Here is a 26,996-nt window from a genome sequence, read left to right as displayed (position 1 = left end):
CAGGAAATGTTTCCATGGAGATTAACTAAAATCCCTAATCCCTATAAATCATCAAGTATTTTTTCTGAATGGGTCTAAGCGGTACGTCCAACCAACGTCCAAACGCTCCCTATGTTCTGGATGACTTGGGAGTGCGTTGTCAAGTTAGTAATTGCAAATTGAGCTTTCAGGGCCATCATATTTTTCTCTCTATATATTTATTTCTTTTGTCTTTTGAAACAACACCGGCTGACTACTCACCGGCAGAGGCTCAATGTAGAGGATTAAGAAGTGGAGGGACATGGAGAGGATGATGGCTCCCAGCAGCCAGATGTTGACCCAGGGAGGCATCCGGAGCAGAGACTGGTTCTCAGACAAACTGTCAAGGAAGAAGTTTGCATGGATCAAAACATGTTAGACAATTCCACCGCTTCAACTTGGCTTTAGTGACTTGCATTGGAAGTTATTCAAGCATGCTGCAATGATCAAATGAGAAGATTCTGGCCAGCTCCCAGATTTCATTAGTCCATTACATCTGCATCACAATTAGAGAAATGAGTTCACATTCAATAAGAACGTCTTTACACGACCATAACAACAAGTCTCCCTTCTACTAGCAACCATGAAAACATGTGTCCCTTCTTGGTTTTGGACAACTCACAGTTTTAACTGGTCAGACTTTAATTTTACCTTCCCTTCCTCAGATACTTTCCTAAATGAGACATGAGTATTTGTTTCTATAGGGAGCTACTGACAGACTTGCTCCATGAGCGATCCTGGCAAAAACACAGTTTTCCCCTCAAACCACTGTTCCTTTTATTTTTCTGTCTGCTCAGAAAAAAAAAGCATTATTCCATTTCCTAAGATGTGTGGCTAGGGCCCTGATTCATTTGCCACATTCACCAAACACAGAATATTAAAAAGATGGCCATCAAACATGGCAACATTAAGTCATTTTACAGAGGATGGAATTGATGTTTGTGATGAATATAATTTTTTCTGGAATGGAAAGTATGCCGCCAACCGTCGGCTGGCTGAGTGGATCTTTCTCAAAGAGATGACAGCGTCTCTTCTCTTTTTTTGGGGGGACAAATATCTGACAGCCGTGACATCATAACATGAGACGACTGACCTGTTGAGTGAGTTGAACATTTCGATGGTGACCAGCACGGACAGGGCCATGGTTGTGGGGTAGCGGGATTCAAACACCTCACACTCTACGCCTTTGAACAAGGGGTTATCCTCAGTGCACTGCATGAAATGTCTCTGTAGAGAAAGAAAGAGCGGAGTTAGTGCGAGTATGTGTAAATGTGTGTAACCAGGACGGAGCTCAGACTTGATGGGGGAACAGCCGCAGAAACTCTGGCCTCGTTCCTACACTGTGTGCCGTCAAACAACAGGGGTTTTCACTTTGCCTTTCTATCTCTGTACAAGGCTGGAATCGCCAACCATCACTGGGTGGCGCGTATTGACACACAACAGTCATATCCTCTGAGGATAGGACCGCGCTGCGGCGCACACGACACAGACTGAGCAGGATCAAACGCGTCGCAACTCACCAGCTGATAGAAAGTCACTTGTGGGCCTTCGTCATCAAACAGGTACCACCATGTGGCAGCGCTCACCGTTCCAAGACCCACATATCCTACAGGGCGGGAAAAAAGTCAGAGACAGATGTAAACACCAGATGCCAATATATGAGGCAGCCACTTCTAACTGTTCCATGTTCGCCTGCTAGAACCGACAGGTAGCCATGAATGTTAGGAGTGAAGTAATGAGTTGCATACTTTTTGAATACAGCAAAAGCCCATATATATTATACAAATATATTTCTATATAAGCCGACATGACATTGCTGCCCCACTGCTGCATGTACGTCCACAATTTTTAAACCGGAGTCCTGTCTAAATCATGACAAAGTCATTCAGGTCAGAGCTAATGCTACCTCCAATAGCCAGGTATCTGAAGAAGAGCCAGCCGGAGATGAGAGGCTCCTTGGGGTTGCGTGGAGGTTTGTCCATGATGTCCAGGTCTGGGGGATTAAAGCCCAGGGCGGTGGCCGGCAGGCCGTCGGTCACCAGGTTAACCCACAGCAACTGCACCGGAATCAAAGCTTCAGGGAGACCCAGGATGGCGGTGAGGAAGATGCTGAGGATGGACAGAGAGGAGCCATACAAACGTCAGACTGAGGGCGAAGGTGAAGAAGTTGGCGCGGTGGCTTCGTGTCTGTGCGGGGTTTTTTTCTCGTTTTCCTCACCAGACGACCTCCCCCACGTTAGAGGAGATGAGGTATCTGATGAACTGCTTCATGTTGTTGTAGATGGCTCTGCCCTCCTCCACGGCAGCCACGATGGTGGAGAAGTTGTCGTCCGACAGCACCATCTCAGACGCCGACTTGGCCACTGCAGTCCCAGAGCCCATGGCGATGCCAATCTCCGCTTTCTTCAGCGCCGGGGCGTCATTCACTCCATCTCCCGTCTGGATCGAGAAAGGGATTTATTTGTGTCGTTAACGCATCAGAGAACTCGAGACACAAGATTGTTTGGATTCCTGATTAGTTAACCCTCCTCAAACTCACCCCAGAACATAATTTATATTTGAATGAAAGGCTCATGGCTTTAAGGATTTTATGTCAATAAGAATTACTTTTATAGAACAGAAGAATATGTCTTTGGTTATCAGAACGTTCTGATAACCAGTGTCAGAGGTATTAAAATAAACAAATAAATCATTAAAACTGGTATTCCCTTTGCTTTAAATGTGACTTCATTACTCTTTAAATACAATTTCATTTTTTAGCAGATTATTCTTGGATTGGATTAGGATTGGATTAAGATAAAGCTGAGCAAGAGGGAGATATTGATCCGTCTCAACGGGGTCTAAAGTCGCTTGAGACTGAGGTGAATGGTGAAATCCCTCTTATTTCCCCCCACAGATCATCCCCTCTTCTGAGACGTGTGTCAAGATAGGTAGCAGCCGAGCGGACCAGAGATGACAGCTTAAGATAGCGGTGTCTTAGAGAGCAGCTTCAGACAGAGCTGAAACATGCCGTGCCTCGCCGGCCCTCTGCTCATGCATGGAGGAAGAGGAAAATGCATTTTGACTTGCTAGGGACATGTGACAAAAGAAGGCAGACAACGTGTGTGTTTGCATGGAAGCACAGATAAGCGTGTGTGAGTCGAAGTGGGTGGTGCCAGCGGCAGTAGGAGTCGTTAGAGCTCCGAGTTGAGCGAGCAGCACCACCCCATCTCCTCACCATGGCAGTGATCTCATCGAATGACTGCAGGTATCCGACGATCTTGGACTTGTGGGCCGGCTCGACGCGGGCAAAGCACCGCGCTCGCTTGACGGCGTCCCTCTGCGCCTCCGCCGGCAGGTCATCAAACTCGCGGCCCGTGTAGGCCTTTCCCACCACGTCCTCCTCCTCCCCGAAGATGCCAATTCGCCTGCAGATGGCCACGGCCGTGCCCTTGTTGTCTCCCGTGATCATGATAACGCGAATGCCGGCCTCGTTGCACAGTCTCACGGAGCCGATCACCTCCTTCCTGGGCGGGTCGAGCATGCCCACGCAGCCAACAAATGTGAGACCCAGCTGGAGGGAGGAGAAGAGAATCAAAGGGTAGACGGGGGGTCGGTTTAGGCGGCGCAGGACTGTATCTATAACTGAGATGGAATTAACCACTTCCTATTTGTTCAGCTCCTGAAATAAGGAATTCAGCAAATTAGCGTTAATGCCGAACACGCGAGTCAGGATTCCTAAGCGGAAAAGTTTGAATGCTGCCAAGCTCCTCTACCTCATACTGTGCAAACTTGCTGGAATTCTCCAAGTCCATGACCTCTTTGCGCGGCGGCGTGTCGTGAGTGGCCAGCGCCAGGCAGCGCAGGGTGTCCCTGCCTGTCCCCCACTCCCTGATCTTGGACAGCAGCTGGTCACGCAGGGCTGGTGTGAGTGCCACCTTCCCCGTCCCCAACCGCACGTACTGACACCGCTCAATCACGCTCTCCGGAGCGCCCTGAGGGGAACAGATTGCAAAGGGGAAGATGTAAGACAAATGGACGCCATTATTTTGTCTGGTGTATTTGTGAGCGTATCATTCATCCATGCCTTGATGAACATCTTGCTCTGGGAGCCCGGCTTGACTGGCGTGCAGTAGACAGACATGGACTTGCGGTCGCGGGAGAACTCCAGGGTGAACTCCTTCCTCATCAGCTGCTTGATCACCTGATGGATGAGAACAGGGGAGAAAAACGGGAGAAAAAGGCGGAGGTGGTGAGAAAGAGTCGAGAGCTCGAGCTAAGCGAGCGTTCGTGGGCAGCTGTCAGGCCAGCCGCCGGTGGGTGACTGAGAGGTCTGGCTGAGCTACTGACAGGCTGACGCTTGAAAAACCGAGCACTTAACCGCCTTGTCTGGATGTCAGGCTGCCACCAGATCTCTGCGAACATGCGGCTGAGGATGGTTGACAGTGACAACTGGAAATAGATGGAAAACAATGACAAAATTCTAACGAGAAGGTGAAATCACAATAGGATTAGTGTCCCATCTCAATTCCCTCCACAATGTTTGATCATGTCATGTCTCGTTCTACCAGTAGGTGTCCCTCTAGTTCAGAGTCTATGCTGCTCCCAGTCCAGATGAGAGGCTGAGAGGTTAACGCTGATAATGCTCTCTGCTCAACCAGATGGCTGCGGTGCACACACTCTGCCAGGGAAACTTAAAACGTCTGATGGATGTGCCGAAATCTGTCAGTGTGACAAACTCCTTTTCTATCACACAGGGAGCAATGGCAGTTTGTCTTGGCATGGCATGCTGGGAACTTACTTTTTCCTTCCTCCCCCACCCCCCCACCCCCTTTTTTTCTGTTATAACGCCCAGAAAAGATCTGGAAAGTGAGGGTCATCTCATCCAAATTTGCTGAGGATGCTTTTCATTGTTAAGGAGTGTCCTCCATTTGTCCATTCATCCACCGAGCAGAGTGCCGGGCCGTTCAGAGGTTTGAACATGAACCAGAAAACATGCGCCGTCACTGCAAGACCCCTTTTAATCTGAGACTCAAAGGTGTTTTGTCACTGGCAAAAAGTGAGACCACCAGGGGGTTTCAATGACTTTCATCCACACTGGAGTGAGAAGGCCCCGTAACCGGCGGCGACCGACTTCCACACAGTGGTGCACTCGTCTCAGACGCGCAACACGTCCCAGATACACCCGGCACCTCCCTGAAGGAGATCAAACACTTCCTCCGCGATAAGCTGCAGCCAACATTTACCTAACAAATGCAACAGTTAGGCTTACTGTCTTTACAGCGGCTGTAAATGACATTCTAAACCAATCACAGGTTCACACCCTGATGTCAAACATGTGCGTCTCTCAACAAACTTGTGCCTTATTGAGTTGTCCTTGAGTAACGCCCCGAGCCGTGACCTGATGACTCAATGTAAGTCACTCTGGATAAGAGCCACAACAATGCTAAAATGCAAAATATCCTTTTGTACACAACCGTGGCAGTCCACACTATGGTGTGCACACTGAATGCACACCTGCTGAAGCAAACTATTCAAAAGATAACACCGATGGGCAGTCAAAATAATAACTAAAACTGATGAAAAACAACCAGGGATGTCCGCAAATTCTTCTTCCTTCAAAATCTGGTGCATATATTACCCATAATGCAACTTTCGGGCGTCCTATGCTGATAGGAATCAGAGATGAGGGGTGGGCTCCAGAGGTCTTCTCCTCCACCTTGTAGCTTACCGAGTTGCAGGCGCCGGCACGCTCCACCTTGCTGAGGCCAGATAGGTCGCTCTTGAAGACGTTCATCTTCTCCACCAAGGTGGTGAGCGCGGTCTCTGTGGCTTCACCCACCTTCTCGTAAACGCCTTTGGCCTACGAGAGAACGGAAACAGAAGCCAAGTGATACGGTACTGTAAGCATCAAGTCATCAAATTCAGACACCTTTATAATGACATACTGAAGATATAATCTAAGGAGAAACAACCTCTCTCACACACACACACACACACACATAGATACACAGTATAGTATCTATCTGTAATTATGAATATGAATATGAACCTCTTTGAAATGACCAGCTCCAGAGCAAACACGCTGTAAGCAAATCTGTAGGTCATTCGCCTCCAGAAACTTTGAGTCATTGTTGTCCCGAGACGGCCTTAAAAGACCCGCCACGCAACTCTTTTCAAAGAGGCGGTGACGAAGCGATTATGCGCGAGAACAGAAGCAGTCGGTCTCAGGAGGCCACGTGGAATCAGAGACGTGCTTCAACCCTGCCTTCTCTCCTCGGCATGGTTACCATGATAACGTGGCGATAACAAAGAGGCGAGAAAGCAATCCAAACCAGAGAAAATGAGCGTTCATCTGACTAAAATTAGCTTTACTGAAGAGGAGGAGGCGCGTGTGTGTGTGCGTGTTTGTTTCAGTACAACTTTTTATGGAGTCATGGCATTTACAGCTTGTGACTACTCAGTATACTATATATACAGTGTGTACACACACATATATAGGTATGCATATTCTTTGCATAGAAACTTTAAAATAATACTGTATTATTATGTGTGTGTGTGGGGTGGGTTAATGACCTCATTGTAGTCCAATGAAGAGTCATTGCACATAGCGCACACAGTGGCCAACTCCAAAAGTCCATCATAGTCTCCACAGTTGACAGGAATGTCTCCTTTCAGTCTAGAAGAGAAAAAAAAAAGACACACACACACACACACACACACACACACACACACACACACACACACACACACACACACACACACACACACACACACACACACACACACACACACACACACACACACACACACACACACACACACACACACACACACACACACACACGTCAGTCACAACTCACAAGGGAAAAAACACTTCAGTTCACTGCACCTCAGACATGGTGAACTCATCAATATTTATGAGAATGGAAGACATTCAGGTTGTTTAGCTTTCCAAAGTTGACTAGAGAAACAGTGTTTGTACAGTAGTATACAGTGTATTTGTGTGTGCGCGCGCGGATGAGTGGTGCTGATTGCATGACAACCATGGATCCCTTCCCAGCAGAGAGACTGCAACGGTTGCTAGCGAAGCTCCCACACAATAACCCACACTCTGCTGTTATGAAATCGACAGGTTCATGCAGAGTCAGAACGCTGTACTTCAACAAACAGCGAAATAAACAACATGTATACACAATGAGCCGCTGGAGTCATTCTCCTACGTGATGACTACCCACCTACCTATATGCCTCCACAAATGCATTTTATACTAGAGGGGGGGGAAAGAATCCCTCGGACACGGCAGAGATCAAAATGACCACGTTTAAATTCCAATACAACCAAGAAGAAAGTGTGTAATTCGGTAGGAATACAATCGAGGGTTTCATGGTTTTGCATGATAGTAAACACATTCTAACAGGCGACAGAAGCTAGAGTTTTCCTGGCTAGGAGAAGGGTAATAGGAAAGAGCTTCGGAAACATTTCTGGGATGAAAAGATTATGTTTTAATGATCTTGTTAAAGTGAGAATATCACTTAAATTAAATTTGTGATTTGTGTTTTACGACCTCTGAACATAGTGTATTTTTCTTCCTGCTGTTTTTGGTCCTTTAAATTTATTTTCCCCCAATTTGATTTTAAAAGCTTTTTACTTCTCTGTGTATTCAAGCCACATGTTTAGAAAAAAATCATTAGCAGTGATGTAATACATCGCAGTTTGGTTGACTGCATCCATTCATTTGAAGATAACGTCAAGATGATGTGAGAGTGCTGATGTTCAGAGTGAAATGCATAGGTAAAATTTGATATGAGGATTTATTTATTGAGGTATTTAAGATGAGCACACGTTCTGCCAATACTAAAAAAGTCAAACATGGCTAAACTGTGATACTTACATCTGTCCTTCAGGGGCATATGTAGAACCAGTTATTGAGAACTCATGAAGGCTGCAATTGGAATCTTCCACCTTGTCTACGACGAACATCTGGAGAGGAGCAAAACGCAAACACAAACAATGGCGGTATAGTTAGTTCATTGGACAGAACTGCAGTTGTTCCTTGTAATACTGTCAAGATGGGTTGACTGGAGAAATCTGTCATATTTTTGGAAATAAATTTTGGAAAAATTAGAAATTTTGAAAAAATTAGAAATTTTGGAAAAAAAACATGGATTGATATGGGCAAGTCAAGTGTATACAAAGATGTAAAGGGTATTTGCAATATTTACATTTTGTATAATGGTGCACATACAAAAAAAATATCACATGACATTATTATTTCATCAAATTGATTTATATAAAGTGTCAGAACCAGTATGTATGGGTGATTTATTTTTCTACAGTCATGAATGGAGTTGAAGCAAAATACTTGTTTACTGTGGACCGATGTGACAATAATGGAATGATGGTAAATGCTACAACAAACGTCAGGAAGATTAATGATGTCAGAGACTCCATAATCTCTGCTGCACAGAAATGTCTATCCAGAGTTTGCCAACATGAACTAGTATAAACCACTGGTCAGACCAGACAAAGTGAGGATGTATCAGTAAAAAAAAAACAGGGAGTATCTGCAGTGAGTAAATGTGTATTTCTAAGGATAAAAAAAGAAAAAGAAATCATCTTTAAGCTGAAAACCATGATGGTTCGTGTGATGAAAACTTTTCTCATTGAGGAGCTCGGAAATTTGTCCCTGCGTTGTTTGGCCCATACAGATAATATAATACTTTGGCTGTCACAATAAGCCAATGTGGAATTGTGACGTGCTGCTGGCGCATTTTAAATAGTTTCATTGAAAGGTGATTTACTGCCATCGCGGATGCGAATCAAACTTCAAACAAACAATGAAGGCTGCATCTTGTACAGATACTTAGAAGCGGGAACAAGGACCAATTAGTCTTGCCTCGCTTCTCGACCTGCTCCGCATCAATAAAAGCTTACACGTCATTGTGCAAATCAAATACTGTAAACAGGATGTACTTTGCAGACTGGACACACGGTCATTGGAGAGACGGTGTTCAAACTGCAGATCCAGTGGCAAGAAATCTCCCCGACGGAAGGCCTGTCCCCTCACGGACTGTCAACTAGTTTGTGCAGCAGTCGCTGTGATGTCACCTCTCCCCCCCACGGATTCTTTAGTGCTTCCAAGCACGTACACAACACGGGAGGTGCACTAAACGCATGTCTCGATCAGTCACGCACACAACCATACGCGCTCCAGTCAGCGGCAGAAAAACAAAGCACAAGTCAGAGAAAGTAGGAGAAGGAGCTCGAGTCCCAGAGCTGTCCAAGGATTTGCTTTGTTGGCAAATCTTCTTCCAGAAATTCCTTCAAGTAGGGCGATTCACAACGTACTGGTAATACTAATGTACTGATTTATACGCGCGCGCATATGAAGCAGTACATGTCTCCACTGAAAGGAGACATGCCCGTCAATTGTGGAGACTCCAAAAGTCCATTTTTGGAGTTGGCCACTGTGTGCGCTATGTGCAATGACTCTTCATTGGACTACAATGAGGTCATTCACTCACACACACACACACACACACACACACACAGACAGACAGACAGACAGACAGACAGACAGACAGACACACAGACACACACACACACACACACACACACACACACACACACACACACACACACACACACACACACACACACACACACACACACACACACACACACACACACACACACACACACTGTTTGAGAGTCTAGTCTATTAAATCCAGCTGATTGAAGAATTAATTAACGTGGTTTTCTTCTCGATTCTTCTGCCAGTGTGTGTGTGTGTGTGTGTGTGTGTGTGTGTGTGTGTTTGCGTGTGTGTGTGTGCACGCGTGCGTGCGCATCAAACTCACCCAACAGCACCCATTATTTAAAAAGAAACACAAAATCAATGGCAGACCGGTGATGTGGGGGAGTTGGGGCCCCTCTCGCACATGAGCCTTAGGGGTACGTTTGAGCCTCTTAATGGAGTAATTCATTCTTAGCAAAAGGGTCACGACATTAAGTCCACTGCTTTGGTCTAGTTCAGACACAATGAAACATTTATAAATAACCGTCATGCTAAATCATTACCGTGGCCTCTGTGAGAAGTCTGTGAGGACGTGCAAGTTCTGCAACTTTGACACCAACGATGGCAATAGTTGTCGTAAACAAGAGTAGAGCTGCAACAGTTAATCAATGAATGGATTAGTAATCGATTGCTAAATTTAATGTGAATATTTTCTGGGGTTTTTTGCTCCTCTGACTGTAAACTAAATATATTTGGTGTGTGGACAAAACAAAACATTGTTTGGGGGTTTTGGAAACACGATCATCATCTTTCACCATTTTTTTTTTTACATCTTTTGGACCAAACAACTCATCTTTTGATGGAGAAAATAATCTAAAGATCAATCGTTAATGAAAATAATTCTTAGTTGCAGCCCTTAACAGGTGGCAATATTGAGAGGGAGATTTGAAGTTGCAGCTGTGTGAGCTTCTTTCACCCGTACAATTGTAACTGTGACTTGCGGTTGAGTCAAAATAAACAGCTTTGAGGGAAAAAAATGAAATAAATATGGGCACAGTTGGTAGAAGGTAAATATTTACCTCCACCAGACTGGAGGCCCGTTTGTTTACAGTCATTATCACGGATATTTTCATAAAAAAATAGTTTTTCATATCAGCAGCACATTCTGTAATTACCTCCATGATTATACTTTTTTCAATGTTAGTGGTGGATTCAAATTACCTGCTGTAGCACAAGGGATACTTGGAAAACACTGCATACATGTAACACAGGTCTACTGGTCATCTCTTTTAGATCAATCTCACAGTTTTTCACTCTCCTAACACACTCGGAGCTGTATTAAGGAGACCGATAACGCAAACCCAGCATGACCTACTGCTGTACGTCAAGTCTGGATTACCAACGGGGAAAATGGTCAGTCGGTTCAGTCCGTGGTTCTGTTCGTTTCTTAAATTGATTCATATCAACTGAAGCTGGTAAATATATTAGCACAAATCCTGCATGAGTAAATATTCGTGCGACAGTGTGTCAAAACCTTGTTTTGCTACTTTAAATATTCCCGTTGACATTATGCTCCCTCGTTGCATATTCTCAAATTTGCCATTAATTCGCTCACACACAAACTCCGCCTGGGAACAGAGTGCTCAGTAGCGGGACACATCTGACTATTTGCCCCCAGGGACCCACCGGCAGGTTAGTCCAGTCCTGCTGCCGGTTCACATTCACAAAGTGCTGCGATGGTGAAACACAGGGTGGCAGATCAATAACTCTTACTCCTGCAAAAAGATTGTCACGACATATTGCGGAAAGTAATGGCAACAGTCCCCACACCTGGGTCCCCTCAGCCAGCTGTAGGCGACCTCTTTATTCCTGCTGTTGTCTGGAGAAACGTCTCGCTCCGAGTGCAGGGTGAAATTAGGTCAATGTCGAAGAAGTCACCGTTTGACTTCTTTATCACAAACAATGTGAGTTTGTTCGGCTGTTAACAGACGCACCAGTCTTAGTATCTGCGCAGCATTATTTTTCCTGTAGCATTAACCCACACTTGCTGTACCACCACTCACCTTGGGTGTCCCCAAATTTTGTAAAACTGGAAGAAAAAAGTCACATCATTACGTCACTTTCTTTTACTACTGTCTACACTTACTCTGTCTTTTGTTCTGTGTATTCTGTACCTATGTCTTTGTGATCATTGCCATTTTGGGGTCAATACTCTATGTTTTTAGTTTGTTTGGGTTAGGGTTAGGACCCTACAGTGTATACTGCACTGTAGGGTCAAATCGGGACTTGGGAACAGTACTGATGTTTAATCAAGGATCCTCAATATCGCCGTAACATAATTTTTGTTCACTGATAATTCGTTCCACATCATCAGGATGTACTGCCCCTTTAACGGTCTTTAAATAGCCTCCCCCCTTCTGCTCAATTCTTAATTTCACAAAAGGTCATCATGTTCACTACTCTCTGTTATACAATTCAATAAAAGTCAATCAATCAAATCAACAGTGACTATCGAGGGACACAGCACACGCGAAGAAGGGTCTGAGGAATAAAATAAGGTTCGTTCCTTCATCCGTGGTCTGTTCTAGTCTCCAAGGAAACAAGGCGCAAGTGTGATCCATGTGACTCCGTGGTAGTGGCACAAGTTTGACAGTCTTCTTTTCCCTTCCTCTGAGCTCGTGTGGGGATGACTTTTTTCATGTGCGCATTGGGTTTGTGTGTAGTTGCAAGCGTGCATGTGTAGCATGAAGGGAATAGGGAAGTTCAGTGTCAGGATACGGACGGGAATCCCTGGAAATCCTGTCCATACAGGGATACCCCCGAGGCGAAGGGAGACACATGGCACTATGAGGGCCTCGGGCTACAGCCCGGGCCAAGAATAAGCACAGATGGATAAGCCTTGGCAAACATTCATGTGGGCATTAGACCATGACGCACAAAAAAAAACCAACATAAAAACAGAGCGGACACCGGGGTCCATGCATACCAGAAACACGAGGAGGGACGAGTCAAACAAACGCAGGAATGACTCTCTCCAGGAAAAGACTGCAAAAAGGGAGACTGATCGGTCTTTGCGAGGTCGTGAGTGTGTATGTGCCCCCTTATCTCCCGCCAGAGAGCTGAGCGCGGCATGCCGGGGAGTTTCGGTGGAAGCAGAAGGTCAATATTGACCAGCGTCAGCCCGCCTCACCTCAGCCAGAGATCACTCCTCCGGGTCCTTCCTGCCAGAGGGAACTCCCTGCTGCTACACATTTAATCACACAGACACCGGGAGAGAGGGGAGGGAAGGGATTTCTACGGCGAGGACAAGAGTGTTTCTGCTGCAGAGTCCTCCTCAAACCACCATTTCAAAACACAAATTAGGAATAAGGAGATCATAATAATGTAGTTTTTTTCCTCCCTGGTTTTCCTGACCACAGTAAGTCATGCCCCAGACTATATTCAATCTGCATGACATCATCATCTGCCTCAACTACAAAATGATGATGATTTTAAAAACTACATTTGAGCTTTTACTATTGTCCTGTAATTGTCATTTGTGGCCACAGTGGATGCTGTTGGACCGAATGTATATACAGTTGGCTCACTTTTAAGTGGGCTAACGCTGAAGCTCCACCCCGCTGCCCAACTGTGCTTTTCTCCTGGCCTCCAGCAATTAACGACAAGGTCGGGGGGGAAATCGAAATCGTCCCTAGCCTAGACGTCTTCACGGGTGCACTGACCCGGGACCGGACTTTGGGTAAAGCCCCAGGTCTCCGGTCTGTGCGGTAGTTATGTGTGATCAAAGTGGATCCAATCTTAGTCACGATGAGCTCTGATCACACGATGAGTCACCACCAAAGCACAAGAAAATCTCGTAGGAAAATAACATATAAAAAAAAAAAATATATTCCTCTAACTAATGTTATTCATCAGCATGAATTTTTGCTGATGAATAACATTAGTTAGATGAATAATTTTCCTCGTCCCTCAAATTTTGACACAGAATATCGTTGGCGAGAGAGGAGACTCAGAAATCTGTCTTTGAGAAATGTGAACTTCCATTACTTTAAATTATTATTATTCTAATACAGCTGCTTGTCAGCTGATAGGTCACGTAGGTTTTCCGAATGCCCTGTCCCGCGCAAAGAATTCTACTCTACACTTCAAAATGATGCTAAACACCAACCGACCAAACAGTTGTCCAGTTTCCAATGGTTAACGAACGCCCCGGTCGGTGATCAGCATCGTTTAGATTTTAGAATCTCTAGTGGGAAACACTGACTGAGCTGCCAACCCCTTCTTCTGACAGCAGTTTTCCTTTAGTGGCTTCCTTTAGCCCTGATCGTACGTATCTCTGAGGTCATTGGCTGAGCTGAGAGGTGATCTGGAGGATGTGAGGACGAGATTAGGTGTGTAAGTGTGTGTGTGTGAAGGTGTGTGTGTGTGTGTGTGTGGCTAGAGAGCCCTTAACAGGAGCCAAGACAAATAGCGGTGCTGGCATTTACTCTGTGCTTGAAGCAAAGATGGCTAGTGGGCAACAAGTAAAAGGGTGAGGCTGTGTTTTCCAGAACACCTATGACTACCTGGGGGTAAGAGCTTTCTGTGTTTTGTTGTCCAATAAAATTATGTACATGGAAATACGTAAATACAGTTATATGGCTATGTACACTGAACCCTAGAGGACGACTGAGGACACGGATCCCCGTGTTGTGTTTATTCTGGCAATGTGCGATTTTTTTGGAAACCTTCACTGTGCGTGTGTGAGCTGATCTGGCGATCTACTGTCGAGCTCCTGGGTGCTGCTGGGTCATGCCAGCCTGTACTACTCCTCCGGCAGCTGTCTCCTACCTGCCAAGTGGAGGTAAACATTACAACGCCACAAGGATTTAATTTTTTTTTCCAGCCTTCTTAAAGCTCCACTTGCATTAAAGGAAAAGACGGAAAAACACACACTCACACAGGGAAAATCTCAAAGATGGATGAACTGTGGTGACTGGCATGAATAATGAACAGCAAAGCCTTGCAGAATTCACCTCCACAGCACTTTTTTTCAGAAGGAGTTCCCAGAAGCTCTCCTTTAGAGGGGTCAATCAAATGATAGGATGGGGAAACAAAATAGCCGTGTGTGTCCGCATTGAAAAATTAAGCTTTTTTTTCCCCGGATTGGCACTTACTCTGCAAACGGACATCTGGTTGGTGGTGAGGGTGCCCGTCTTGTCAGAGCAGATAACAGAGGTGCAGCCCAGGGTCTCGACGGAGGGCAGGCTGCGGACGATGGCGTTCTTCTTGGCCATGCGACGCGTGCCGAGGGCCAGGCAGGTGGTGATGACAGCGGGCAGGCCCTCGGGGATGGCAGCCACAGCTAGGGCCACGGCGATCTTGAAGTAGTAGATGGCCCCTCTGACCCAGGAGCCGCCGTGGACGGGGTCTCCGAAGTGGCCGATGTTGATCACCCAGACGGCCACACAAACCAGGGAGATGACCTTGGAGAGCTGCTGGCCGAACTCATCCAGCTTCTGCTGCAGCGGCGTCTTCTCTTGCTCCGTAGACGCCATCTGATTACGGATCTTGCCGATCTCCGTGGTCACGCCAGTAGCAATGACGACACCTATGGCACGGCCTGAAGCAATGTTGGTGCCCTGAGGAAAACAAAAAAATGAGTGAACATTAGAGAGACTTGATCTCGCTGACCAAATCCTTAATAAAATCAGGCATATTGCAAACAAATGGGAGAAGACGGCAACAAATCATAAACACAAATCATGAAGTCATTTCTAGGTGGCTAGGGAAGTTATACAACCTATATTCAGTGACAGAGCTCGACTGATATGGATCAATGCCAGAACAGATATTCGGAAGTAAAAACTTTATAGTACCGATATATTGGCCGACTTTATTATTAAGAAATAAAAATAAAACACAAAAACAACAAAAAAAAACAAATATATATATATATATATATATATATATATATATATATATACATGAAAAATCTTTTCAGCATTGTTTATTCTGTAAAACAACACAGACACTGACAACATGTCTGTAAAAGGCTCATTTCATTGGAGACCGATAAATTGGTCGGCCTCTATTTAATGTTGTGACTAAAATTCAGTTAAATCAGAGTTGAATAGGTTTTTGTACAAAAAAGAGGGGTGTGCTTACAGAAAACAGCATGTTCTTTTTGTCCTGGTTGACAGCTCTGGGGTCAGGAACAGGGTCAGTGTGTTTGATGACAGACACAGACTCCCCTTGAAAAAAATATACATTTAAAAAAATATATGAGACAAATGAATAAGATCTGCAAGTGTGACAGGTGAGAGCAGCAAAGAGATGTTTCGACAGTGCCAGAGCTGAGGAGTTACGAAAGTTACATCCGCAGCCTTGAGGGTAGAAAACTACTTTCACAGAAGCTAAAAGAGCTTTAAAAACCTTAAGGTCCTCCGAGTTCAGTTCCTGCAATGAAGGGGGCGCACGCTCCGTCTGAACGATGTGAACGCCCCGCAGCAGGACTCAGTGTCCGATAAAGAGACGAGAAAATACCTGTGAGGATGGACTGGTCCACGCGCAGGGTGGTGGACCTAATGGAGGTCAGCCTGATGTCGGCAGGCACCTTGTCCCCGACTGACAGGAAGAAAGAGAGAGAGAGAGAGAAATAAACACACAAACACAATACTCGCGATGAGGACATCGCGATGCTTAGCAGGCACAATGTTAATCGTGTTCACAACCTTGGCACAGCGAAAGCACAGTGTACAGCTCAAACAGACGCGCACGTCATTATGCATATGACAAACTGGAATTTTGACCTGACGGTGATGATGATGTTCCCCTGAGAAAGCAGGAGGCCATCGGGTTATCACAATTTAAATGTGTAAACAACCCATTCGATAGTCCCCTTCAAAATCCAACCTCACACGTCTGACTGCAGGGTGAACACTGAGCAATAAGTCCTTGAGCAGAGAGAACATCGGTGGGCTCCGGCTGCAGCCACAGGTAAACTCCGGCTCGATACGGCCGTGATGGAGTCATGTCGCCGTTGGGAAACGATGGATTGCTTCGCCTCCCGTTTGTTCTCCCCTGACTCTGCAACTCTCTGCGTCGTTTCCTTCCGACAACGCCACGTCCGCGCAAAAATGACATGAACGGCAGGCGGCGGCGGCGCTACACGCCTCTCCACTTCCCCGCCGTCTGTCTTATGGTCTGCAGCAAGTATTCCTGTATCTCATAGACACAGATAATTGTTGCTTTGTCTCCGTCGCAGCTGGCTTGTGGAAAAAAAAAATCCCCGTTTGACGTGGGCAATGGCAATCGATATCTCAGAGCAGAGGTCTGAGCGGCGAGATCTGGTCACTTGAACGGATCATTACTTTGCACAATCAGGCTCTCATTAACGCCGACAGAGTGTCAGTGCCTCCGACCGATAAGAACGAGGACTCACTGTGAACCTACCACAGCTTTTCAACATGAAGAAGCTTGGACATCTTGTCGATGCTCCCACTCGTCCTCAGTCGTACACTCGACGACGACACTCAAAGAAAAGGCAGTGCGGCCTCTGCGCGGGCACACTCCCCCCCCCCGTGACATGGTTTTCAGATTGGCCTCATGCTGATGAGTTTCTGGGTGTTCGCTTCTTGGTCTCTTCCCATCTCTGCCTGAGCTCCATCGTGTCCTTTCTGACATGAGCTCAACGCTCCCCTGAGACTCGAGGGGGAATTTCTCCTGACGGGACAGAGCGACGGCGAGAGACCCAGCTGGAGGGACCATACTGTGCACAACTGAATAGGCCGCCCTACTTCCATTTCCATATCCCTCTACCGTCCTCCGTCTGACGCCCCTGGGCTGTGAGAGGAGAACAGCGGGAGAGGCGGAGGGGGAGAGAGGTGTGTGTGTGTGTGGGAGGTGGCTGGGGGGCTACAGGTTCACTGCAGCAGGACTGGGCCGAGGGCAGCAAAGAGAGGCCTTTTTCAAACGCCCACCCACAGACTCCCGCTCCCCATCAAACCGCCACATTCTGTCACGGCCCTCCCACAGACACTCTCCATCTGCCAGGGGAGAGGTTTTGAATCCTAATGCAGCCGTGAGTTCAGATAGAAAGTCTTGTCAACATTGTGAAGATCATACATTTGTTTGGCCGTTGCTATTAGTTACTCAGGTATGAAAGCAAAAAAAAAGGAAATGTATTTTTAAAAGATATCATTGGATCGTAACACACAGGGAAGTCAGCTGGTTGGAACATTTAGAACTCTCTTTCCATTTGGTAAAACCTGGACTCCACACAAAAACTGAATGTTGCATAATATACCGGCAAAGTAGTCTCCATTCACGTGCAGGGTAACCGTGACTGGATACTGGGAATGGCTTGGTGCAAACCCTCTCCGAGTTCCTGACAATCTGACCGCTGCAGTCAACTCCATTTGAAAAAAAAACCAAGCGAGGAAAGTTCCAGTGGAGGAGCAAATCACAACTGTGTCGTAACGGTGGCTGGCACCGCCGGAGTGCACCTACGAAAAGGCGGGCGGGCGGGCGGGCAGCAGCGGCGGAAACTTGAGTAAATATATTTATATCACTCCCTCAACGGCTCTTGTGGTCAACAGTGTCCTTTTTCCGAGACCTGCATGCAGCTTATTTTACCCCCCCCCAACATCAGGTTCCCATGGAACGACCGCGGGCTAATCTGAAGCACAGGAAAAGCCTGGGAAATCTATGTGGGGAAAGGAAAATATTAATTTGTTTTCTTTGTCACAATATCGCTACATCTTTCGGTGCGCGGGGTGAGAGGAGCGTGTGGTGCGGCACCTACCTCGGCTGTTTACCCCTGTTTAAGAACTGCTTAGCAACAGACGGAACGAAGAGCCGGATATACGGCTGTATGTATTTCACAAAAACGCAGCAGATTGCATAATATTACCGTCATACCTCTAGTCGAAATAAACTCGGACACTAAATGTACTTTGGTACTTAACCTGGGATTCCAGCCTTGATGACGAGTGCCTCGTCTTCAACAGTTTCACTCTTACATTACATCAAGATCCAGCCTCCTCTCCCGGATGCAATGACATACCTATTTGCATCCAACTACGATATTTTACCAGCTCATTTTTTAAGGGGAGAGAAATATGAATCGACAGAAGAGGAGTTAGCATTGGAACTTTAGTCTGTTTTATCCGCCATCAATACGCCACGGGACAACCAACATGGATCCGCAAGCGGCTGCCGACTGCCGGCGGCGATGTCAGACGCCTTACTCCCACAGCAGCTGGTTCATCCCTCCACACCGTCATCGCAGGTGTCGTCAAACCTCAGCCCCCTTGTGAACTCCGGCGACACAGCTGAGCCGAGCAGAGCGTTGTCATGGCGACGCTGCTGGTGTTGACAGCGCCGGCGAGGGTGGTGGCAGATCGGGGGGGGGGGGGGGGGGGGGGGAGAGATTGGTGCTCGCTACCTGCGTGGGCTTGTCTGTGTTTAGGCTGCGCACGTACATGCGACTTAGAACACTGGCTGCAACAAGCCCAAATTCCAAGGAGGTGCTTACCTGTGACATAAACACACACTCGCACAGACACGGCTTACGGGTAATGTAAACGTATGCACTTTAAATAGCAAGACACCTCTGCGATCGTTACTTGGACGGATGATTCAATTTCCATTTTTTGAAACCGCTCGTGTGCCAATCAAATTGAGCCGAGGCTTCGCTGTAACCAGCGCGGCGTGTATAATCCCTCTCCGTGCTGCGCTTATGAATGAACGCTGTGATCACACACACACACACACACACACACACACACACACACACACACACACACACACACACACACACACACACACACACACACACACACACACACACACACACACACACACACACACACACACACACACACACACACACACACACACACACACACACACACACACACAAACACACACACACACACACACTTCCCAAGCTCTGCCTCTTTTCCCATGCATCACTGAGACCGTCTGAGGCGAATCACCAGCCATGCGACGGCGAACATTATTGCGCTCCCAAAACCGACTATGTTTATGGGTGAAGTGATCTCCTTGGTGCTGCGCGCGTGTGTGTGTGTGTGTGTGTGTGTGTGTGTTCACTTGCACATTAACTCTGGCAAACACAAGCGGAGTGACAACAAGACTATTCTTAGCTGAGGCTGCCCACACATGGGCGAGTTTACAGCAGGGGAATTGTGTGTATCCAACGTAGGAGAGTGTGAGTGAGCAGCTGACAAACATCCAGCAGTGTCCAGGTGGTGAGACTGAGAGCATGGAAAGCAGAGGGAAGGGGAGAGCGCTGGAAAATTAAACTGGGCCATAAATACATGGGGTGACCACAGCCACTTACACCGAACCTCACACGCACACGCACACACACACACACACACACACACACACACACACACACACACACACACACACACACACACACACACACAAATAGACACAACTGGATAAGAGCCCTGGCACCTGCACATCCAGAGAAAAGGCTCTTATGTAATCTACTCCCGAGATATTCCAACAGGTTTTCCAGACTCATGAATGGGCGGCTGCAGTTGTGCGAGCGTGTGTGTTTCTGTGCATGTCAGTGGCAGCGGTGGCGTGCGGGCACAGAGGGTCCTCTCAGGGCAGACAAAGCATCACTTAGGACAGGGAGGGTTTCGCTGGGTGCGGGCGCAGCTCACCTGCCACCTCCACGATGTCTCCCGGGACGATGTCCCTGGCCTTGATCCTCTGGACGGCCTTGCGGTTCATGCGGTACACCTTCCCCATCTCTGGTTCATACTCTTTCAGGGCTTCGATGGCATTCTCAGCGTTGCGCTCCTGCGAAAGGCAAACGGCCAGAACATGGGAAAGAGATAGCCAATGCAGAGAACAATGTCAACATGTTGTTTTAAAACGCATCTAGTTCAATCTCTTTGCATATGGTTCTCTTTTAGTGTCATGAAGAAACATGTGCAAGCCAAGCCCTCAAAGAGAGAAAGAGACTCTTCTGAAAATTAAATTAAACCTTTCTGAAGTTTAAAAAGCCAGTTTACATGTACAAGTAATTTTGGTTTGCTTCCAAGAATAATCCACTAGTTACATTGTGTCCTAACAGCAGGAAAGCAACGCAAAAAGACTTCTCTCCTAAAGGGCTGCTGGATGCCCTGTCTGCATTTTTGACACCTACATCAAAAATTCCTGCTTCCTCTCAAGAGATGAGTTGAGATTTTGCATGAGCTCCATGGTTTGTTTATGTTTTGACCTGGACTCGACTGTTCCACTGTGATCATCCTCACCTCATAGCGATGGGCCAATTGGACAACAGGATGTTAACAGAATGGTGTTGAATATAAAACATGGGCAAAAAGACACTAAAGATGAATCGTGCAAACACCCGCTGGACTGGACCCTTGCAACCCTTGAGAACACAACCTGGAAAGAAACCATCACACAAATTTGCATAGACACAGGGACGCACGATGGAAAGGTGTATCTCACCTGCCAGACCCCGATCACAGCGTTGGCAATGAGGATGAGAAGAATCACAATAGGCTCAACAAAGGCGGTGGTTGTCTCCTCTCCCTCTTCAAACAGAGCCAACACCTAGAAGAACACACAACACACATGACACATTACGCTGGATTCCCGAAAGTCCCATGGCAGCTCAAAATGTTCAAAACGCGGATTGCTCCGAAACATGCCTGGGAGGATGCCCGAATGGCGGAGCAGGGAAAACCTGGAGAAAGAGAGCCAGACCAAAAAATGGTACCGTGACAGGGGCTGTAGTGTGTGTTGTTACAGTGGCGGTTCACCAACTTCAGTTCGAGGAATCCGGGGACCGCTTGACTGACACCACCCGCCATGCGCCGAGTGCTTTTATTTGAATCTATTTTAAGGTGGATGCTATTTATGTAACACTTTTGATCAAAATTAAGTTTGAATAAAATTACAGAAGCTGGTCATTTCAACCATTTCTCTAGAACTCTTCATCCGTTCCCTTTAGCTTGTTATTTGCAGCCATTTATGCATTACTTTTATTTGAACTGTTTATACATTACGTCAAGGTAAAAAGTCTGATACCACCGGGGTTAGGGTTCACTTCAGAGGGACTTGAATGAAGAAATGACCAGAGTCCAGGCCTGTCCTGTAAATACAGTCATAGGCTGCAAAAGATTCAGGCTGGAAGAGCTGGAAGGACTGCAAGAGCAAGATACTGCAGAGCACAGTGGAAACTCAAGAAGAGCTAACATGTCCCACATCCAGCAGGATAAGTGGCTGCAGGCATTCAAAACAAATATAATAAAACTGTAACTCTAATAAGTCTAATAGGCATTTCTTCATCCACTCAGTAGACTGTGTTATATATTCTGGTTCGTTGAAATTAAGGTTCTGCAAGTTCCTTTATACACATTACACTGGTTAAATATTGAACAATTAATTAAAACAAATGAAGGGTGTGTTTAAAAAAAAGAAAATTCTGAATAAAGGGTGAAAAACAAATAGAAAACACACGCCAGCGAGAAAAAAACCCCAAATGTTGTGTTGCCTAGTGCAGCGAGACGATCCCTAAAGTGACAAGGGCAATAAAAATAAATTAAATCCTGCAGGAAATTAGATCATTCGGAAAAAAATCACCAAAAAAAAAATCGACGAGATTACACCGAAGGAGCTGGACTAATTTAAAACACTGTCGTTCGTATGAAGCCCAGTTTGCAGGAGCACAGACTAATAGCAGTACAGCAAAGCTCTTGGATGGCAGCACAGTCACGCACACATTAACGTTTACGTACCGATTTCGTGAGATCTACTTACTGTGGTGCAATTGTCCTTTGGGAAGACTGTTTACCCCGAGCGTGAGCCACGAGTGGTTTTAATCACAAGACAGTCAACAGCTAAAATAGAGAGGATGACGCGAGTTTTCCTGAAAACAAATGCTCTTTTACCTGCCTGGAGAGGCAGCCTTCAGTTTCTATGCTCCACAGATCTGGAACAAACTCCCAGAAAACTGCAGGACAGCTGCAACTCTCAGCTCTTTTCAATCCAGACTGAAGACTTTTCTGTTTGCTGCTGCCTTTCAGTAAATAAACTATCTATGCATCTGTTTTACTGCACTGTAACTTTTATCACCTCTATTTATTATGTCTTTTTAATGTCTCTTTTTAATCATTGTATTTTAATACAATTGTATTGTGTTTTAATATGATTTCATGTGTTTCCTCCCAATGCTTTAATGTTTTATGTAAAGCACTTTGAATTGCCTTGTTGTTGAATTGTGCTACACAAATAAACTTGCCAGACAGTGACGATGAAATACTGAATAACCTTCAAGTTGAATATGCCGGCAGACTTAAAATAACTTTATAAAAATGCATAATATTTCTGGCCACTTGATGTTCCTGGACACGAATAGCATGGAAACATATCGGTGAGCTTCTTTTCATTCGCTCTTGCAGATGGGTCTGGCCCCCCTTGCATTCAGACCGATTTCAATACGTCCTCAAACTGGTCAAAACTATTTCTCTGCAAAGGAGAAGATTTATACAGTAACTAAGAGAGGAAAGCCAATGGGGATGGGAAATGCCCCGTCCATGTTTGTTCATTCAACTTCATAATAATGCTGCTGATAGCGCCCTGCACTTTGTGTGTGGAGGTCATGTTGAAAGGTTCTGTGGATTAAAACATATGCTTTAAGGCATTTCAACAAAGTTTTGTGTTGAGCGTTTGTGTCATTCTAATCTGTTGACGCCTTTTGACACTTTTAGTCAAATATCGGTTTCAAATATCGGTTATTGGCCTAGTAATAATATTGGCCCGAAAAAATATGTGGTATCGGTCTACCCTCAATCAGATGTAGGTATGCTGTGCGACTGTTTATAACGTGGAAACGTTAAATGAACTCGGAGGTTCCAGAACCATTCTCAAATGCACATTGGTCTGGTGATAGTGGGTTAGAATAGGTCTCAGAGGCGGCAATTCATTTCTGAACAGAAAAAAAAAGTGTCTGACTGCAGCACAGAAACGACCTCTGCCTCCATTATTTCATCAACGGAATCTGAAAATTCAATAGAAACCCGAAATGACCGCACAGCAAGAAAACAGCGGCGACAGTAAAGGAGAAAAGTGGATCTGTGCTTCGATGATCCGATGGGCCTCATCGAATGATAAAAGAGTATATTCGCCGAAGAGCATTGCGCATCAGCGTGTAAGTCAGGGCAGACTGAGCCGGATCGATAGATCATCATTCCCCATCGTTTGGGACGTTAACTCTGACGGAGCCGAGAGACTGGCGGGCAACACAACGTCTGTCCTCTCGGTAAAGGACACTGCACACAGCCAGAGAGCGCTCAGAGTACCTGACTCCGACTTTCCCTATGATGAAATGGAGAGATGAGGATTTCTTTTGGCTATTAGGACTTATTGAGGGAATCTGGTGGAAAGTTAACTGCCCCAGCTGCCAGTAAATCTCCTTGGGTAAAGAAACCAAAGCTTCATCACCAAAGCATACCTCTCCTTACAGCTTTTAACACTGCACCCTTCACAAAAAAGAAAAAACACCCTGCATTTTATTCATATCAAATTGATCATAAGGTCAACTATTACAACACTTATTGTAAACATAGGAGGCTTGAAATCCAATTCAACTGTCACTGAGTCCCCTCCCTGTACTCTCGTGAACTCCCCAGCATTGACTTAACTTCAAAGATTCAAAGGGAGGAAGTTCACCAATTGTTTCTGTATGGCTTTGCTCTATTAAACCATACCAGAGAGAGGACTACTGGCTTATTGCTTCAGCAAAATGAAAAAATACAAACTATGATTAAATGGTTTGATAAATTGAGGATTAAATGACTTTTTTATGTAAATGGGTCATATACTGTATAACTATAAAGGTAGCCTAACCGCCATCCTGCTTTGTACGTCAACAAGCTGCACTTTTGTGTCGTGCAAAGGAGGCAAGAGATTGTAATGATCTGAATTTGAATATGTTCAAAAGAACATCCAAATGAGTCCCAGGTAAAGGTTCGTCTTTCACTGCAGCTCCCTGAGCTTTTGCCACTCCCTTATTATACCGGGGACATTCAAAACGGTGGGCAAATAGAAAAGTTAAAAGAAGGCTGCAGGGGTCGATGGGAAAATAACTGATCAACAGACGAGCTCTGAAATGGGTGTGATTAAAAGAGAGATGCTGCGGAGGCCAACAAATGCTTGTATTTCAAGTCGGATCGGTGGATTCACAAACATTCTGAGAATACTCTCACAAAGGTCCTGATTTGAATTAAAACAAGGAGTCAGAGCAACTCAGGGAATCAGTGAGGAGGTGTGGTTGAACGCGTTCTTTTAAAAAAGGTGTGAAAATCCATAGGCCTAATCATAAAATGTTTGTCTCTATCAAAACACAGCCAGTACGCCGTGTTTTAAAAGTATCCTTCAAAATGTTTAAAAAACACAGGGCTACTATCGCAGTTGCCTGTTGCCATGCCGATATCCGTTTCATTTACGCTTGATAACCGTGATGGAATGTTTTTATTTTTTTTAACTTGAGCTATTTTTATATTAACGAGGGGATGATGGCTCAGTTTTCTTCGCCTCCTGTGATCGCAGGCCAGTGCACATACAGTTAGTAGTGTCGCTGCTTGGCGCGTAGACCTGTCACAGACCAGTAAACGAAGCAAGCAATGGCAATGGACGCAAATAAAAGAACCAGAAAAACCCAACGGGACGGGCAACCAGCGTTGACTATTGACTGGATTGGCTTGACAAGCGTTACAAACCCTTTTAAAACATTCTTAAGAGGAGACTTCAGTTACAGCAGTGGCCAAGAGGAGACGCAGGCGTGGGAGATTGCAGAGCGGCAGATTGACGCCTCATTCCCTTTCGGTTGTGCTGCACCAGTGGGGAGTGCGAAAAAAGGCGGTGGTGCGCGTCACGGTGTGAAAGTGAGAGGGGAGCACACTAATGGGATTCTTCACGCATAGGTTATTAACCACTTTCTCATAGCAGCTGGCAAATTTATCGCAAATAATTCAATAACGCCATTTTCTCCTCTGCTTGAGAAGCCCCCAAGCCTCTTGAAAGTGCTCCTTCATGCTCCTGGCAAGGCAAGGGTGCTTTGTGAAGAACTTTTATCTCTTGCCAGGGCAGGGGAAATTCTAAGAAAATATCATAATTCTAAAAGTTTTTATAGAACTTCAAGGAGCGACTCTTTGTACTAGAGAAGCTTTATGCCCCAGGTCCAGGGAGCCTTTGCTTTACTTATTGAGCAGCAACTTCTCCAAGCCACGATGACATTGCAAAGCAGCAGTGCAGCAGTGGAGCAGGAGCCGTGTTCCACTATGAACAACCATTTTAAAGTAAGAAAAGCCTGATTTACAGGAGGAAAAGTGCGCACACACTCCAAAGCCCTCCAGTCGGAGCCCACGCCTGCACTCCGGGCCTCTCACTAACGGTTAGAGAAGATCTATTGTGTCATATACATTTTTAGAGCAACTTTCCTACTCTCAGAAATAGCAACAGCAATTCCATCCCGAGACTCCGGGGACGTGCTGTAATTGCTGGAAAAGTTATTATGCAGTCAGGATTCCCCCCTCACTCCACCCCTGTTCGACCTTCAACAACCCTCGGAGGGCAACCGGGGTCACAGTGTGAGGCACTGCAGCAGAGGCAGTTTTGATTGATGGCTTTTTTCCAGTTTAGCTGAAGTGCGCGGCCTGTTCCCCTCACTAAAACCATATCAACGCTGGGTGGAAAAGCCTGCGATGCACAAGTTTCCACATGAAGAGGGACCACAAACTAGGTTGAACGGCCTTTAACAGGGGAATTAAGCCGCCTAGAGCTAATGGAGCAGTTTATTAGGTGGCAATTTCCAGGCCAATGTCCAATTAGGGTCTCAAATCCCACATGGGCACATTCGAGAATCAATGTTGAGAAGGAATACAACGAGAGCCACTGGCATTTTAATAAGCTGGCTCATACTTACGAAGGAGACGCAGGCGGCTAGCAGTAGGATCCGGACCAGGAGGTCTTCAAACTGCTCCACCACCAGCTCCCACAGGGACTTGCCTGAAATATGCACAGACAAATGGCCAATCACATCACAAGGATTTCAAGTTTGAGATTAAAAGGAGTGAAAATGTGCCTTTACACTCAGGGATAGAAAGTATCTATTGATATATTAACATTGGCTTTTTTCATATTCATTCTCAGCTGTAAAGCAAGACAATCCCTATATTTGAGGAAGAGAAGAAGTGTGTGTGTGTGTGTGTGTGTGTGTGTGTGTGTGTGTGTGTGTGGGTGTGTGTGTGTGTGCGTGTGTGTGCGTGTGTGTGTGTGTGTGTGTGTGTCTGTCCACGGGTGGAGAGCTGCAGTAGTGTAACACTCCCAAAGTTTACCCCTCAGCTTACAAAGAAGAAAAAGATCCAGGCTCAAGACACTTAATCAGGTAGTAAAGGGAGGAGGATCAAAAATCAATATTTACCTTCTTCAGCCGGGAGCTCTG

At 45.9% G+C, this 26,996-nt stretch overlaps 1 protein-coding gene across 2 annotated transcripts in view; it reads right to left on the bottom strand.

Moving 5' to 3' along the window:
* The window catches only part of atp2a3 (ATPase sarcoplasmic/endoplasmic reticulum Ca2+ transporting 3), a 39,259-nt gene that overhangs the window by 1,068 nt on the left and 11,195 nt on the right, over positions 1-26,996 (bottom strand). The window contains exons 2-19 of one of the 2 annotated variants that reach the window (XM_035624892.2): positions 26,976-26,993; positions 26,478-26,560; positions 20,999-21,103; positions 20,200-20,338; positions 16,043-16,123; positions 15,665-15,750; positions 14,674-15,138; positions 7,892-7,980; positions 6,574-6,676; positions 5,729-5,860; positions 4,085-4,201; positions 3,774-3,992; positions 3,236-3,571; positions 2,237-2,457; positions 1,925-2,127; positions 1,539-1,624; positions 1,112-1,245; positions 241-358 (exon numbers count right to left, since the gene is read on the bottom strand). In XM_035624892.2, coding sequence (XP_035480785.2) covers positions 241-358; positions 1,112-1,245; positions 1,539-1,624; positions 1,925-2,127; positions 2,237-2,457; positions 3,236-3,571; positions 3,774-3,992; positions 4,085-4,201; positions 5,729-5,860; positions 6,574-6,676; positions 7,892-7,980; positions 14,674-15,138; positions 15,665-15,750; positions 16,043-16,123; positions 20,200-20,338; positions 20,999-21,103; positions 26,478-26,560; positions 26,976-26,993 — 2,735 coding nt within the window. The remainder of the gene's footprint in view (positions 1-240; positions 359-1,111; positions 1,246-1,538; positions 1,625-1,924; positions 2,128-2,236; positions 2,458-3,235; positions 3,572-3,773; positions 3,993-4,084; positions 4,202-5,728; positions 5,861-6,573; positions 6,677-7,891; positions 7,981-14,673; positions 15,139-15,664; positions 15,751-16,042; positions 16,124-20,199; positions 20,339-20,998; positions 21,104-26,477; positions 26,561-26,975; positions 26,994-26,996) is intronic. The other variant, XM_047327592.1, reaches the window with a different exon arrangement.

The sequence above is a fragment of the Scophthalmus maximus genome, chromosome 2 (assembly GCF_022379125.1).
Source record: "Scophthalmus maximus strain ysfricsl-2021 chromosome 2, ASM2237912v1, whole genome shotgun sequence".
NCBI lineage: Eukaryota > Metazoa > Chordata > Actinopteri > Pleuronectiformes > Scophthalmidae > Scophthalmus > Scophthalmus maximus.
Note: the sequence above shows the minus strand (reverse complement) of the source record. Positions and strands in the feature narration are given on the sequence as shown.